The sequence below is a fragment of the Petaurus breviceps genome, unplaced genomic scaffold, assembly GCF_028583685.1.
Source record: "Petaurus breviceps papuanus isolate PSGF00001 unplaced genomic scaffold, PetGlider_PUasm1.0 99, whole genome shotgun sequence".
Lineage (NCBI taxonomy): Eukaryota > Metazoa > Chordata > Mammalia > Diprotodontia > Petauridae > Petaurus > Petaurus breviceps.
The window spans coordinates 22736568-22752898 of record NW_027187465.1 but is presented as its reverse complement, the minus strand read 5'-3'; the positions used below and the strand labels follow the sequence as shown (position 1 = coordinate 22752898).

The window sequence follows — 16331 nt, the reverse complement described above, 5'->3', positions numbered from 1 at the left end:
TGGGTTTTTCAAAGCCGGGGGACTCTCAACAATGGCTTCCCAGAATTCAGATCAAATCACAGAACACTTCTCAAAGTGAGTCCCAAAACAAAGCTACACATCAGGGCTTATATAGCCTTCTCCTGGCTCAGAGAATGTAACAACCTTATTGACTCACTGGCCAATCAAGAAGTATCTACTGAAAAACAAGCCTCCCTCCCCAGGCTTCAGGTGCATTTTAGCCTAGGGGCAGGGAAGATCTTCCAAATTTGCATTCCCATTACACTTTTTAATTCACAATGTCATGTATCATGGCTTGATCTTTGGAGTTTTTGACTGATTTAGACTCTTCTGCTTTCCCTTTACCCTCACCCTCCATGAGCAGGAAGTAGATGACAATATCATTCTCAAGACGATTCTTGATACCCCAAAATATCTTGTACATGTGAGGCTCCGAGTCTTCCAGCAACTACATCTGCTTCACCTTTTAGTGAGAGACTTATCTGCTGGGGATCTGGAAGAAGTGGCACCTCTAACTACATTCCAGAGAATAGAATTTTTACTGTCAGGTCTGAAGGTCAGTCTGTAGGAGTGCATCTCAGTTCCTTGCAGCTCTCTGCATGGCTGATAATATACACACATATAGTTGAATTGTTTTATGTATATATATGTATGTATGTAGTTGAATTGTAATTATAATGTCCAAACCAGGCACAAGAGGACAAACTGGACCTCTCTCCCTTCTTTACAGAGGTGGAAGACTATGGATGTGAAATAATCCTGTCAGATTTGGTTGATGTTTTGGTTGGTTTTGATCAGCTTTCTTTCTTTCTTTTTTTATTCTTTGTTCCAAGGGATGGTTCACTGGGTAGAAGATAGGGAGGGACACAAATTCTTTGTACCAAGTGTTTTAAGTCTTGTTAATTCTTCTTAATTATAAACTCATATTCCTATCTCATGCCCTCTAGGACCTTAATGAGATCTCCTGAGGTTGACTTAATTTGCCTATTAGCTTTGATAGCATCTGTCATGTGTTGCTTGCCCATTTCTTCTTTGTGGTGCTTCTTCATAAGGAAAAGCTTCTTCCTCATCTCCTTTCCCAAGTCAGATATGACAACAGTCAAACACATCCAGGATCTTCCAAAGTACCTCCACTTCAATATTCATCTCTTTCGATGGACAGTTCATTCTCAAACTTGAGAGCAAAGCATATATCATCATATCTACATATCATCAACATGTAGTAGGATCTAATGTTGGCAAGTTGGCACCCCGAATCTGTAATTGCAGGTTACTGAAATCTTGTTCATCCTGAGAATAACCTTACTTCTTACCAGGTTCCCTCTTCTTATGCTGTAAATTCTGATGTTTTATATCAGATGTAACCAGAGGGTACATATCCTCCAGGTAAGAAGCCAAGTGGTCATTCAGATTCTGCATGGTCTGCATCCCATTCATGCCAATTAGGAAGCTGTTTCCTTGGTTTCCACCAAAGCGTTTTTCAGATCCTCCAACCGGGTTGGACGGCAGGGGCTGCCACTCCTGCTATGGCTCCTGCTCCAGAGGAAGGCGGTGGGGATCAGCGGGGCTCCCAGGGTGGCTTCCCTCCCCTCTGCCCGCCTGGCTGCCACTCAGTGCCTCTACCTCACCCATGGCACCTGGCCATGCTGAAGCAGCCTCACAGCCATGGCCCTGACAAGAAGGGCCCCAGGAAGGGGCTGGGACTGTGGGTTGGAGGGAGAGAAGGGAAAGCAGGAGATGGAGGCAGCCATGACTCAGGTTCCCTGCTCCATGCACTGGGCTGTCAGTCAGTGTCGCTTGCTGCCAGGGTCCAATTTTTATTTTTAGCAGCTTATTATTACAATCAGTTCTAGTCCTGGGGTATGGAGAATAGTGCCCCTGGCCTCAGGTCCTTCTTGTTGCTATTTTCTGAGCTTTGTCATAGGCCCAACTTTGGGCCCTCCTCTCCATTCCTAAGCCATGGTTAGGGCCCTCAGTCATGCTGTGCTGGAATGCTCTTGCTCCTTGCAGACCCTCCAGCCACTGCAACCTTCAGCTTTCCTCTCTGACCTGGAATGGAAACCAGGAAATCAGCTCTCCTCTAAGTGCCCACAGCCAATTCAACCAGGAACTCAGCTCTCCTCTAAGTGCCCACAGCCAGCTCCTAGCCCACTCACCAGGCATGAGCTTGTTCCTTCTCAACATTGGCTGCAGCTCAGGGCCACAGCCAGTCAGCACAGTTGGGTCTGGCATCCCTCAACAGTAGAGTTCAGTCTTCCTCTGCTCAGATATCTGACCCCCACACTGTGGCTGAGGCTGAGGCTGCCCTCTCAACCCAGCTCTCCCCAAGGTTTGTTGTTTGGTGTTTCAGCTGAGAAGGCCTGGAGGTATTTTCAGTTCATTTGGGCCAAGCCTTAGAACCCTCAGGTCTTCTCTGGGAGGACCATTGTTCTACCCCAATTCTTATTTTTGCTGCTTTATGTTCATCCCATGATGAATCTGTCTTATTAGTGGAAGAAATCAGAATTTTCTGACCCACTCCACCATCTTCCCAGAATTCCCCGTTCCCTTCTCTTTCTAAATTCTCAATGATCTGATCAGCTCCTGTGGATTCAATTATCATCTTTAAACAGATGTTTAAAGTCTATGGACCCAGTCCTCAGCTCTCTTCTGAGCTCTGCTGGGATGTCCCATAAGCATATCAAAATCAACCTCCCCAAGATAGAATTCTATATTTACCCTCTTCCTAACACTCCTATTTTTTCAAATGACCCAGGTTTGCTGTCTGCTGTTCTTCCTCACTCATCCTGAATACCCAATCAGTTGCCAAATCTTGTCCATTCAACCTTCACAAAACTTATGGCATCAAGTGCATTCACTCTGCTCACACAACCACCATGCCAAATTCAGGCTTTCAATACTTCAGTTAAGATGAATCATTGCAATAACCAATAGGTCCCCCTCCATCCAGCCTTTTCTTGTAAAAGCCATCCTCCAGAAAACTGTCAAATTGATATTCCTAAAGCACAGTCTTGTACTAGGTAACTCCCCTGCTCAAGGAGCTTTATGTAATAGTGTCTGTTCCCTCTAGAATAAAATACACGCTTGGAATATTCTCCATTATACATGTCCTCACTCTTACCTCTTGGAACCTTTAGCTCCCTTAAAGGCTCACCTCAAATGATAACTCCTTTGAGAGACCTTTTCGATTCTGTTATTATCAACTCCTCTGAAATCGCTTTTGTATTCTATTTATACATATATAGCTATAGCTGCACATATATGGATGTGTCTATATATCTTCTATTTACTCATGTGAACATATAGCCCAAATAGAAATAAGCTTCTGGGGGCAAGCAGAGATCTCAATTCTGTATTTTATCACTAGCACCTAAATGTCTGCCCTGTAACAAGCACTTAGTAAATGTTTGTTGATTGATGACTGAATGTCGATGACTAAGCTGGGATTCATATCTGCCTCAGGCAGCCATCGCAACTGCCATCAGAGAGAGCTGGGTGCCAACAGTGCAGAGCTCTAGAGCTGGGATTTCAACTTGAAAGTTCAAATCCTGCCTCAGACACTCAAGGGGGCAAATTACAATCCATGTGCCTTGGTTTCTTTGTATAATGAGAATAACAATAGCACTCAAGATTGTTTCGAAGACTAAGCTGTGATAACATAAGTAGAGCCCTTTGCAGCAGTAGTAATCTCAACTTCCTGAAATTTCCCTGGAAGGAGGGGGGAGTAGAATAGTACTTGGATCCTTAAATGTGATTCCTTATGCCTCCCCTAGTCTCTGAAGCGGTACCCTGAGTCCTGGCCTTTAGCTGTCATCTTGGGGTATTTCAGAAGAACTAGAATTCACACTTTGTGATTCACTTGTCTCCCGCTTCTTCCCCACCAGTTTTGTTCCCTGTTTTTTGGAGCAGTTTCATCTAAGCAACATGACTTCAACCACCCATGGATCAATCTGGCAACAGCGAGTGAAGAAGATGTTAGTAATGGCCCACTCTCCCAAGTCTTCTAACATGAATGGTGGCTCCAGAAGTTTGGCTCCCAGACTGCTGACTAGATGACCCACTCACCGTCTATGCTTCTCTATAATGAGTTCCTATACATGTTCTGTTTCCTAGAGAACCCCATAAAGGGTTCATAGTACTTAGTTCTAATAGCTTAGAAAATTTTATCATTTTAAATAGCAACTGTTATTAAATGTGTTTGATTGGAAAGGTTAGGCCATTTATTGTGATGCGATGCCTTGGGGGAGGCACAAGGTCACCATTCTTCTGTCTATAGCCACAACTGAACATTCAGTTCCCCTCTCAATGTGGAGAAATAAGGGCAGTGCCCTTTCACAATAGAGGTTCTGCACTTGGTCAGTTTTACTAAAGCATTTAAACTTTAGTCAATGGCTAATAATCAGTGCCAGCCCTCAATATATGTCAACACAGCTTGCCACACAATGTTATTTTGGGATTGATTCATGGATAACATGTTGGTACTTTGGGTGCAAAGATTCAAACTCTAGTAAACTGTAATGTCAGCTTTTCCTTATTGTAATGTTGAGAAATTTTGGGTTAAGAGTTAACTCCTTTGGCCCCAGAGAGACCACCCTGAGAAGCAAATTCTGATTACTTTATCATCTGTGAAACATGGGCACCTGTGTTCTGTTACTTTACATTCCCCAGTCTCTTGAGTTTTATGAGTAAAGGGGTAATCTTGTTTGGTATGACCAAGAAGAATTTTCACTAAAGGAGCCAATACCCAAAATGTCACTGCACACATACCCAGAAAAATTAGTGCTCATCAATATTCAAGAGTCTGCATTTGAGTTACCTGTGGGAATAGGGTGGAATGACCTTAACCTTTCCTTGATTCTCCAATAAACACAAACCAAAGAAATTGAAAACAGAGAAAAACATTGCTCTGTAATATCGCCTTGGTTGGCCTCTCCCTTCCTAGCACACTAGACTTTGTGATATCCTAGCAGTAAGACTTTGAGAAACCAACAAAGACAACAAGGAAAATCTGGCAGACGCTGCAGAAATCCACAAATGAAGGCAGCAGGTTAGGAACAGATTTCTGGAGTCAGAATGAATCTGGCTCTCACTGCCTGGTAAAGGAGTCACAGCAGCCTAACAAAATGAAGCCCTCACTGAGCTTTTCCCTTTGCACTCCTTGGGCGATAAATTCAGGGAGATGTTCCTATGTGAGACTATTACTCCCCTGCCCAGGGATCCATCCAGATCTTAGAAGAAAACCTGATAAAACTACTTTTGAAATGATCAGTCGATGCAAAATTGAGAGCATTCTTACCAAAAGATGAAGGGGCATAGAACTGTTTCCTATGGCTATCCAAAGAAGTTTCAGGTCTTCTCTTAAATGGGCAGCTGGGGGCTCAAAGGAGGAAGAATGGCTATGTGCTGCATGGTCCTGACAAACAGCACAAGCCTTCAGACCAGGGTTTCTTTTAACTTTTCCTGTTTCGGCAGCAGTGTTCACTGGTGCCACGTAGGCGTGACAGCACGTGTAGGGCAAAGTGCGTATGCTTTGTGTTCAAAACCAAGGCTACAATGAAGTTGCTCCATACAACACAGGCGAGCGCTGCCAGAAACACTTCAGAGTCATTATGTGTTTGATTTTTAATTAAATTAAATTCTGATCATTGCATGTTCAGAAACCTTTTACTGCTGCCAAATTTTTCCTATATGGGGTCGAGACCCACAGATTAAGAAGCACTGTTTCAGACTCTTGCTACCCACATGCAGTTACTTTAGAGCATCAATTTTAAAATCAGATTACAGAATGGTCACAAGGGGCTTCTTGGCACTCCCTGAAACCAAGTTCAAAGCTAAGACTTTGAGCTCTCTGTGGGTCCATCTCACCCAATCAGGAGGCACAGAGTTAAGATCTTTTCAAATGCTGCTATTTTATCTAATGCGTATATATTTGTTTGAATGCAAGACTTCTGAGGAATTGGGGTGGTAGAATAGAGGTAGGAAATTAATAGTGAGAATATGACAAAGCCAATGAATGAATAAAAAAGGCTGTAGAAATCCCAGTTCTAAAATCTATGTACTGCCGAAGGCAAAGAAACAGTATATTTCTCAGTGACAGCTTGAATTAAAAACAAACAGATGTACACATTTTAGTATAAATACTATATTTATTAAATATCTTTACAGTTTATTTAAATGTATGTACAGAACTATTCCTGCATAAGTTATACTTCAGACATCCAATTCAGGTACTTGCCTCTTGTAAGACAGGTAATGATAAGTCTCAAAACAAAAAAAATTCTCATTAGTACAGGTATAGATTCAATTTTGCTTTGTTATTTTAGCCAACTTTGCCATAAGCCATCTGATACAGTTGTAATCTCTGAACAGAAATAGCTGATTTTCAGTTGAGAACTTTTTTTCCCAAATGTCCTATAATTTGAATCCAAATCTCATGTTAGTTCTCTCTTCACATGTTCAGTTCTATAAATGGAATCAGATTCTGATTTCTCGTATTTTAAAATTTTTCTTTAAGTACAAAACATATATTACTTCTTTTCCCCAGGGAAATTGGATGTGGTAGTTTGAACAAAAGACAGCAAGTAAGGTGACAAGGAATCATTAACATCTGAAAGCAAAGCCCACCTTCTCCACACATCCTTAAACACAGACTTTCCCCAAAGAAATCCCACACTCCCTGTCTGGTTACTTGGTATGGGATGTTTACTTCAGAACAGTTCCCTCAATTGAGGAAACTTTTTCCATCAAGCAAAGCACTGAACCTAATATTTTATACAAGTACAACCCTCAAACAAACATACCTGGAATGGATTCTCTTTGTGGTTTAGTACCCATCAATCATGTCAAGCCACTACATTACCCTATTACAGGACAGAAAAAAAAAATGACTGTTTTTCCCCTTATTTTTCTTCTCCCCTCTCTCTACCCTGGGCTTTTTTAAAAAAAAAAAAAAAGAAAAAAAAAGCACATGGACCCCACTGTATCTCCATTCAGTAGATTTTTTTTTGTGCGCAGGCAGCTTAAGTTCATAGGAAGAAATAAGGTTTTGATATGTTTAGAGTGCACATTTTCAAACAGAACAAAATAAAATCTTCAAGCATGTGATAAAAATATTAATTCTTTATAATACAGTATTGCTTTATAAATATAGATGGAAAAGCTATAAACTTTACTGGTCTTTGGTGCATCCAGTGAGGGATAAATAATTTGTAATTTGTAAATTAAAAATCCAAATTTTCTCTTTTGCTATAAAAGTCCCATTACGTGAGGCAAATGGCTTCACTTATACAGCTTGATTTAAGCTATCATTAGCACAAACATCAGGTTTAGAGTCACACTAAGTGGCACAGCTAAGACACTCATTCCCCAAGATCTAGGATCCCCCAAAAGGGCCCAAGAATCTCGAACCACTAAGGGAAAGGGGGAAAGCGGTAGCTGATTTATAATCCCCCTAACAGTTACAAAAGAGTGGATATAACATAGCACAGGGAATTCTGGGGAAGGGTGGGACACAGAGTGAGAAAAGACTTTGGGTCATTAATCTATAGGTCAAGTACTGGGCATTTCCACTGTAGAACTTCTCTTAACACCATGGGAACAAATTGTCAATTTTATACTCTAACAACCATTTGTCAAGCAAGACTTTAAGCTGATTAAGTAAACTGTATAAAATACCACCTGTCTAGCTCTATAAAGCCTGTTTGGGGTTATATCTCAGCAGAGAATAGCTGGTAATTTGTTAGCTCTACTCTTCCCAGGAACCAAAATTGTAGGCATTGGAAAATTAATGCAAAAACATCCAGATCATAAGGCCAGATGCCTCAGACCAGAAGAAATTTAAAACCCCATACAACAGAAATTAAGCCATCAGCCTAAGTATGAGTATATTCCTTTCAAAAAAAAAATCCATCTGGATGCAACCTTCTGTTTCTTAAAAACATATAGACTGCAAATAGTTTGTGCAAAATAAATACCCGCCACGTGCCACACTCACTCTTCCATGTTTTATCACAGCACTACAATTTCTCATTATTCTAACACTCCCTCCCCTCCCCCCCTTCCCCTCTATCAAAGAATGCTATTTTTATCAAGTTAGGGTAGTTAAGGCATTCTGACATGTAATTAAAGGTGATTCAAAATATATATATCTAACATTATGCCAATTTAGGAATAGTAGATAAATTACTGAATGGCTTACAAATGAATAACTCATTCTCATTATAAATGAAATGCCTGTTACAAGCATGATGCTTTGAAATATAGTAATGACATGTACATGGTACATGTTAAAAAATTTTTAAATAAAACCAAAGCCTGACATACAGTTTTGCAAATATACAGTACAACTTCACAAAAAAAAAAATCTTTTAAAACCAGTTGAGGTAACCTCAAACATAACAGTTTTAATGCAATAAACTGGGCAGAGTAAGATCTTTAGAGGAAAACAAACTTTCTACATTCTCCTCAAGCAGATACTTATCTGGTTTAATTGCATTCTCTTCTAAACACTAATGTTACCTGACTTTTTATATATATATATATTTATTTATGTATATATGTATATATAAAACATGGCTTTAATTTAAGGATTTCTAAGTATATATCTTTCTACCACCAGGTTAATGGAAAAAGAAAAACTGACCCAAAAATATATCTTTACAGCAGTCAACTTTTAAATGAGCCCCAAAAGTAAATGTGAGTTTGTAGATAATGGAGAATTTGGATGCTGGGTAATTGAAATGGAAACAGTATACTGTAAAATGGCTATTAAGAAACTGTAAACATTAAGTTTGAATCTGACATCCCTAAATTTCTTTCAGGGAAAATCAAAATGTCAGATTTTCACAAAGAATTTTTTTCTGGGGCTTTTAAGTGCTCTTGCAATTACACAAAGTGTTTGCTGACACAGATCAAGTTAAATTTGATGCAGTGTGTGCTACCCAAAGTGGGTCTTAACAAGGCCTAAGTAACCAGAAGCCAACACAATTCAAGGGCATGGCCAGCATTTTCAAGTCCTTGGCCCTCCATCCAGCCTCCTGTTCTTGCACAGAGACATTGGCATACTTCCCTATGACACATTCAGACAATGAAGAAAGAGGGTTTCAGCCATAATATTAAATCTCCGGGCTTTGAAGAGTCTCTTTCACAACCTTAGGAATAATCTTTCCTTTCCCCTGACCTCCAATTAAACTTGGCAAGGAGTGGCTCCCCTCTCCTACTCCTAACCCTCTCAGCTTTTCAAAACTGTCCCAAAAGCCCATTTGATCTGGACTAATGAGCTACTAAAATTTTAGTCACTGGAGCACAATTAAGCATCGTTTTAAAAAGCACAAACTTTGCATCCAAAGAATTTAAACGGATTTTTCTCTCAATTTGGTAATAAAAGGGCTCTTGGGCTCAAGACTTTAAGATGAATCCAGAGCAATGTTTTACAGCAGAATTAGAAGCCCCTGAAAAATAGGGGGTTATACCAGACACACAGACATACTCTATCATCTCACAACAACAGACTATGCATGTGAAGGTTCGTGTGTAACATTTCCTTCAGCGAGTAATGCATTTTCCTAGTAGATGTAGTATATGATTTGTGGTGGTTTTTTTGTCTTAAATAAATTTTACACATTCTAGTTCTGAATTACAATCTACCAACATTACTCATTTTCAATACTTCACCGACTGAGTTCTGAAAAGCAGCAGCCATTTATTTGGCTCTGAAGGTCTTCCTTCTGCCTCTCCCTGCAAAGGATAACTAGTGATGAAGGGCAAGCTTCAAGTCCTGCATTTTCTTCCGCTGTTGCTGGCAGACGTGAGCTAGTAGTGGGACAGTAGTGGTTCGTAACAAGGATCTCAACTGGGTTGTAAAAAGACAGGCGACAGGCGTGAGTCACTGGCCATCGAGATCAGCGGCAAGGGAAACGCGGTCCTGCCAGCAGGAACAGGAAAGTCAGAGGCTGACATTGAGGTGAGCTAGTCTGTATACTCAGCTACGATGGAAAGGAGGACAGTGATGTCATCAGGTTTTCCTCCTGAAAGGAAAAAGGATTACAACATCTTGGCACAAAAAGTCAAACAAGAAGGCAGAGAGATGGCCAAAGGCATCAAAGCCTCAACTGTGGGGAGGCAGGTTCTGCCTCTCAAGACACTGCAGTGGGACAGAGCATGGTATGATCTCCTAGAAAGAGAAACTGGTCTTTAAGAAGCCAAGGCAGCATCTCCCCAGCTGGTGAGTCACCTTGTGACGCCTCTCCTACTTTAGGGAAGGACCACCGGACTAGGCACTGAAAATACTGAGGTCCAGCAAGGCCCATCTGCTTGGCCCACATCGCAAAGGCAGGAAGGGCCAAAGCCGTGCCATGATCTACTGCAGGGGATTTTTCTCTTTATGTGGATGACACTTGCCTCTGCAAAGCAGCTGTGGCACCAGTTCTTCCTTTGCATACTCAAACCCTGCACCAGCCAGAAGCCCACCAGTCTCACCACTCTGGCAGACACACACTGATGTGAATTTGGACCAAGTGACTGCAAGAATTCATTCAATGAGAAGCTCCAGGAGGGAGCTATGGTATCACAATGGTAAAGTTATATAACTCTCTGTAAGTACCGTGTATCTGCAAGCAGCCACAAACAGTTTTAATATCATCTCCCTTTCTGAAGCAAACACTGTAGCAATGACAGAGGAAGCAGAATGTCAAACATGTGAAGGACACACTGGCAAAACTGCCTGGAATGCCCAGAGGCCTGTTGGGCTCAGTTCACAGAGTGAGGTTCTGGTACTTGGCAACTTTCAGGTTATCCCTGTTTCATATAGCCAACAGGGTGAGGTACTGAAAGGTGGTCACCATCTCAGTGACCTTGGTCCAAAGGTATAGGTAGAGGAGGGGCAAATGAAGGGAAAGGCCAGTGTTTTTGTTGCTTAGAAGACTTCCATTCCCACTTCCATGCCCCCAAATTCCAAAAGCTTCCCAAAGGCTTACTTACCTCTCACATTCAATCCGTTGTCACATGCAAACTGGGCAAAAGGTGACATGTAATTTGGGTCATATGCCAGCTCATGAGCTTGCTCCGCAATGCTTCTTGCGGTCTGTTGTATACTCTCATAATTTGAATTCTGGAATGAAGGACAAACGAATTATTTTTAAAAGGACTAACCCACAGAGGATCATAGATTTACAGTGAGGAGGGACATAATTTCTTAATACAATGTAAGTATTACTTGGAAAAAGTACTACTTTTCAAACTCGATTTGACATCTTTCCATCACTTCCTCAGCTCCTGGGCCAGCAACCTGCTGGCTGGCCTCCCTGCCTCTGCTCTCACTAGTCCTCCACCCAAAGCTCCATCTCCCAACTCCAGGCATTTTCCCTGACTATCCCCAAAGCCTGGAACTCTTTCCCCTGACATCTCTGCCTCCTGGTTGCCTTGGAGTCAAGAAGCTGTTCTCAGTCCTTAATCCTGGTGCTGCCTTGTTTGGACAAAACTGTTTGCATGTGGTCTCCCTTACTAGACTGGGAGCTCCCAGGGCCAAGGACTTTCTTTGTATCCCCTGAGCTTAGCACAGGGTTTAGCACACACGAGGCACTTCATAAAGGCTTCTTGCCTTGCACGTCTTCCTGCCAATTTGAGACTGACTTCTCTACTTCTTGTTGAAAAAAGGCCAGCCCCCAAGGCTCAGCAGGAGAGGCAAAGGGCCACCTTTCCACACTTACAATTTTCAGGAAACAGCTACTAACACAAACAGCGGCCTATATGCCCAAAGTGAGTAACAAGACCAAAGGAGCAGAAAAGGCTGCCTTAATTTCCTTCTAGGGTCCAAGAGAAAGCTTTTTGGTAGGAGTTCTGATGACATGGATTCCTGAACTGCACCCAGCTTGGGATGGACCCTGTGCAATTTGTTTGTCATTCCCACCTCTTGCCAGATATGCTTTGACCAGAAGAAGAGAAAGAGAAGCAGGAAGGACAAAATGAGGTAAAAACTATCCTTTGCCACTTATTCTCTTAACACTTCCTGATGGATGGCATGTGCATAAGCTGACACAGGTGTGTACACACACACACACACACACACACACACACACACACACACAGACACACACACGTACACACACACAGACACAGACACACACACAGACACAGACACACACACACAGACACACACACACACACCTCTAGCCCCATCTTTCCAGCCTTCACATCTATCTGCATTCACTTGAAAGGTTTGAACTATGATTCCTTTGCCCAAGTTGGCACACTGGGGCTTACCCAGCACTGCCCACCCTGGGCTGAGGTGCCGGGGTTAGCAGGCAAAGCTTTGCTCTCGGTTACCTTTAACTTTTTCAGCTCCTGGAGGATCATGTAATCAGGCATGTTGTCGAAAAGCCCGTCTGTTGCTGTCAAGATGATGTCACCTAACTGGACGTCAAAAGAAGTGCTGTCAGCAGCATCCGGGCTGTGGAGATGACAAGGCCGTGAGCAACAAAGGAAAGCAAATCATTTACAGACACGGTACAAAGTTCACAAAGACATGTTACTTCTTTGGTTTGCATCAATGGAATCACTTTACATTGTGAGCCTTTCTTTGATCAAATTACTTTAATGCACCTGAATCTGGACCAAGTGATTAAAAGAATGCATCCAATTAGGCTTCTTTTTCATAAAGGGACAATCAGGCTTCAAGCTGGGCTCCTTGTACCCACAGCCCCTTTTATTTTACAACAGTTTATAAAAAGTAGCTTATTTCCTATTAAAATGGCTGTTCTTAGTGGGACAATGAAATCAGGATGGGTCAAGCACACAGGAAGCTAATGAGATATTTTGGAAAAATGGATTTATTTTCAGAGGACAACAGACACTGCCAATTAAAAACCAAGACTGACACAAGACTAAATCTCATGTGGCTCAAAGAGAAATGAAGGGCTTTAGGATGATTCACATGTTAAACAGTCTTCAAAATTCCTTGGTTAAAATGAGTCATTTTCTCATTTCCTAATTCTAATGGGCCCGAGTCCTAATCATCACTGAGAGGGCTGGGGCTGAGAGAATCTGGCTTTCAGAAGTCATCAGCACCCATGTTAGAAAGCACAGACATTCTGCACAATGATTTTCTGTTAAGTATCTATACTATCTGCCCTACAGAAGAATTTACTGCATCATATACGTGTGTGTATAAGGGTATCTATCTATATGAATATATGTATGTATATATGCATGCATGTATGTATATCTAACATGAGATGGTAGATTCTTCTTTTTCTCCATTCAACATTAAGTTCTTTTTTGTCTCCAAAGCAAAAGACATTGAATTAACCAGGGCAGCAAAGTAAATAGCAAGGAGAATCCCTCTCTCTGTACAGTGTCTAGAGAACATGTAAACCAGAGGAACTTGTGCTTTGAGGGCAAAGTCTGCTGCAACATCTCTCTGTCTTGACTGCCTGTTTATTTAGATGATGAGACTCTTTGAAGCAAGGATTCTGACTTGGGATGTATTTTTAAAAAGCTTTAAAAAGACTTTTAAAGGTTCCAAGGAGGGGGAAAGTTGACTTTTTAAAAGCTGAGACAATCTTTTAGGCAGGAAAATACATCTGGAAGAAAGTAGAGACCTGAGACTGGAAAAAAAGAACTGGGGTGGGCGGTGGAGAGAATGGGAAAAGGCCCCTGTAAGGTGAATCTGGAGGCCTTTTAGGAGGATGGGTCTAATGCTTTACTACCCAAAGTGATTAAGATGTCAACACTGATCACCAGGTTGGGCCAGATCTCTTAAACTGCCTTCAGGGGGAAAAAAATCTGAAAGCTAATTAGGCAATAAGAAATGGAAAAGAGACTGAGGAAGGGAACCAGGAGAGCAGAGCTAAGCTGAGGAAGGAAAGACAAAAGGCTTTGTCCAAGCTTGGCTTCTGCTAGCCTTCCTTGGGAGGAGACGGCTGTTGTAAAGGAGCTCCCTGCCTGCCATCTGCATGGTGCCTGCACGCTGACACTTCTCCAGTTCACCTTTTTCTGACCTTCAGAGCAAAGAGCACTGGTTCATTTGTCTGAGGACCTGGGTTCAAATCCTGCCTCTGACACTTCTTACCTGTGTGACCTTGGGCAAAAGAAATAATAATTTATACAAAGCTTTAAGGTTCACAGAGTGCTTTAGAAATATTATCCCGGTGATTCTCACAGCAACCCTGGGAAGTAGGTGCTGTTATAATCCCCAATTTACAGATGGGGATACTAAGAAAGGCTAAGTGACTTGCCCAGGGTTCCACGGTCTCAGTGGTAGGATTTGAACTCAGATCTTGCCTCCAGGCCTGGCTCTCTGTCCATCCCCCCACCACCTGGTGACCCCAACATCCAGCAAGTCACAAAACCCCTGGAACTTAGGGTTCCTATTTGTAAGACTGGGGGGCAGGGGTGGGAGGACAGGTGCTCTGCTGTCCCTTGAAGTCCTACATCTCTAACCCCAAGGTGTTTGCTACTACAGGGAAGCACTGGTATCAGGTGACATTCAGGTATTTATGATGAAGACAGATCACAGATTTAACAATGAAGAAACCACACAGAGGCAGAGGGCCCAGTGACTCTGAGTCCTAGAGGTGAAAAGAGACAGAGCCAAGGTTGGGAGGCAGGCTCCCGGACTTCACACCCAGTTCCTGACCCCTTAAGACCTCCACATTCAACTCCTTTTGTGATGTGAATGAAGGAGCACAGAGCACCTGTGCACTGAGGCTGGAAACCAGACGCTGACCAGGAGGCAGAACACGGTAAATAAAGGGGAAAACTCCTCATTTCAGTTGAAGTTGCATGTTATGAATAAATTGAGACATTACCAAAAGAAGAATGGTGAGGGGCGAGGATTCAGTCGAGTTAAAAATCACCCTGAAGATGTGGCAGTGAAGGAAAGGCCCAGCTAGATGTCTGCTAAGAGGCTTCGGTAACAAATGGAACCTCAGGGGTTCCCATCAGTGACCAGCAGGGCACCCACGGCCAGCTTTAGGCTGAACTTTTGGTTCGTTTTTTTTTCCATGAGTGTCCTTGGCTTCTCAGCCTGTGAAAGCCTTCCTTCCATTGGCCAGTTTTGTTCTCTTCTCCCAACACTCCCATCCATGAACTTGGGCTTCTGCCAGGTGCAGTTTCTGCCCATTCTGACTGAACACACTGTGCTGCTGGGAACCTGCCTGCACTGAACCATGAGCTGTGATCACATGCTGGCCGCCTGCCCTGAGTGCCAAGGAAAGCAATGGCCGCCGGCCTGCAGGCAAGCCAGCCACTCCTGCCCCAGCCTGAGAGGACCCAAACAGCAGAGAACAGCTGGATCCTGAAATGGAAACAGGTGCCACAAACGAAATGAAAAAATCAAAGCTATTCCAATCAATGATCCCCAGGTGCTATTGGCCAACGGTGATGCCTGGCACTTAAGAGTCTTTGGCCTTTAGATCCCCAGCTCCTGTCCCTAGGCAGGTTATTATGATCGTGGGTCACTATTTCCATAAACCAATTTTTACAAATAGCCTTATTATAATCCCCCTCCCTGAATACAGCAGTATACTTAATTTCATAATCTAGTTCAAGTCTCCATAAAAGTTCCCAGCAAGCTCTACACACTGATAAAGCTGTACACGAGATCCACTTATTCAGATTAAAATGCTAGCAACAAGAATTGGTTCAATGCCTTACAATCTGGTTCTATCCAGAACAGCAGGTAAAGGGCAGTGAGCAATCGCTAAAACCTCTCTCAGGAACAACATCTCTAATTTGACCTGGAATGACCATGAAACTGGGAATCCATTTCTCAACTATCTAATTTTCACATTCATACTAGGTAAAGAGCCATTTTAAGATCTCTTAACACATTACAACTAAACAGCAGGTTCTTGGCCATTTAAAGTTTAACTTTGAAAAAGGTGGCAGAGAATGCCTCAACAAGTGCAAAAAGCACAAGCAGAAGCACATCCCCCTCCCCCACCCCCAATGGTCAACTGGCCCAGACAACCTCTGGGTCCAACCTGGCCAGTGCTTCTGCCGGATGCCTGTGGATGTAAGTAACCAAAAGGGGCAGCCTCTGGGTTCCATAAGAGCACAATCAAATACGACTCAGTCTGGGCTGTTTGTTGTGCAGATGATGCTCTCACATACTGCAGCAGAGTCCAGCTCAGATGGGGCAGAACACTCTCCATCTCAGCTCTTCTGAGCCCCTCCACGCCAGCTCCACAGACAGAGGAAGCCAAAGCCAAGAGAGGCCCTGGGACTTGCCCATATCTGAGGCAGGGTTTGAACCTGGATCTTTCTGACTGACACAGACTAGCTCTGTGTCCACATACAACAGGCCATGGACAAGAAGGAGCCTTCAGGGATGA

At 42.7% G+C, this 16331-nt stretch overlaps 2 protein-coding genes across 3 annotated transcripts in view; one reads left to right on the top strand and one right to left on the bottom strand.

The window, feature by feature from the left end:
• Positions 1-4652, top strand: part of RAD9B (RAD9 checkpoint clamp component B) — a 45967-nt gene extending 41315 nt beyond the window's left edge. Inside the window, 1 exon segment of the mRNA XM_069081411.1 lies at positions 3885-4652. Within this exon segment, the coding sequence (XP_068937512.1) occupies positions 3885-4007 (123 nt within the window). The 3' untranslated portion in view covers positions 4008-4652.
• Positions 4653-6126: 1474 nt separating this feature from the next.
• The window catches only part of PPTC7 (protein phosphatase targeting COQ7), a 37504-nt gene continuing 27299 nt past the window's right edge, over positions 6127-16331 (bottom strand). For both annotated transcript variants that reach the window (XM_069081412.1, XM_069081413.1), the window contains exons 4-6: positions 12322-12445; positions 10978-11107; positions 6127-10025 (exon numbers count right to left, since the gene is read on the bottom strand). In XM_069081412.1, coding sequence (XP_068937513.1) covers positions 9967-10025; positions 10978-11107; positions 12322-12445 — 313 coding nt within the window. In that variant the 3' untranslated portion in view covers positions 6127-9966. The remainder of the gene's footprint in view (positions 10026-10977; positions 11108-12321; positions 12446-16331) is intronic.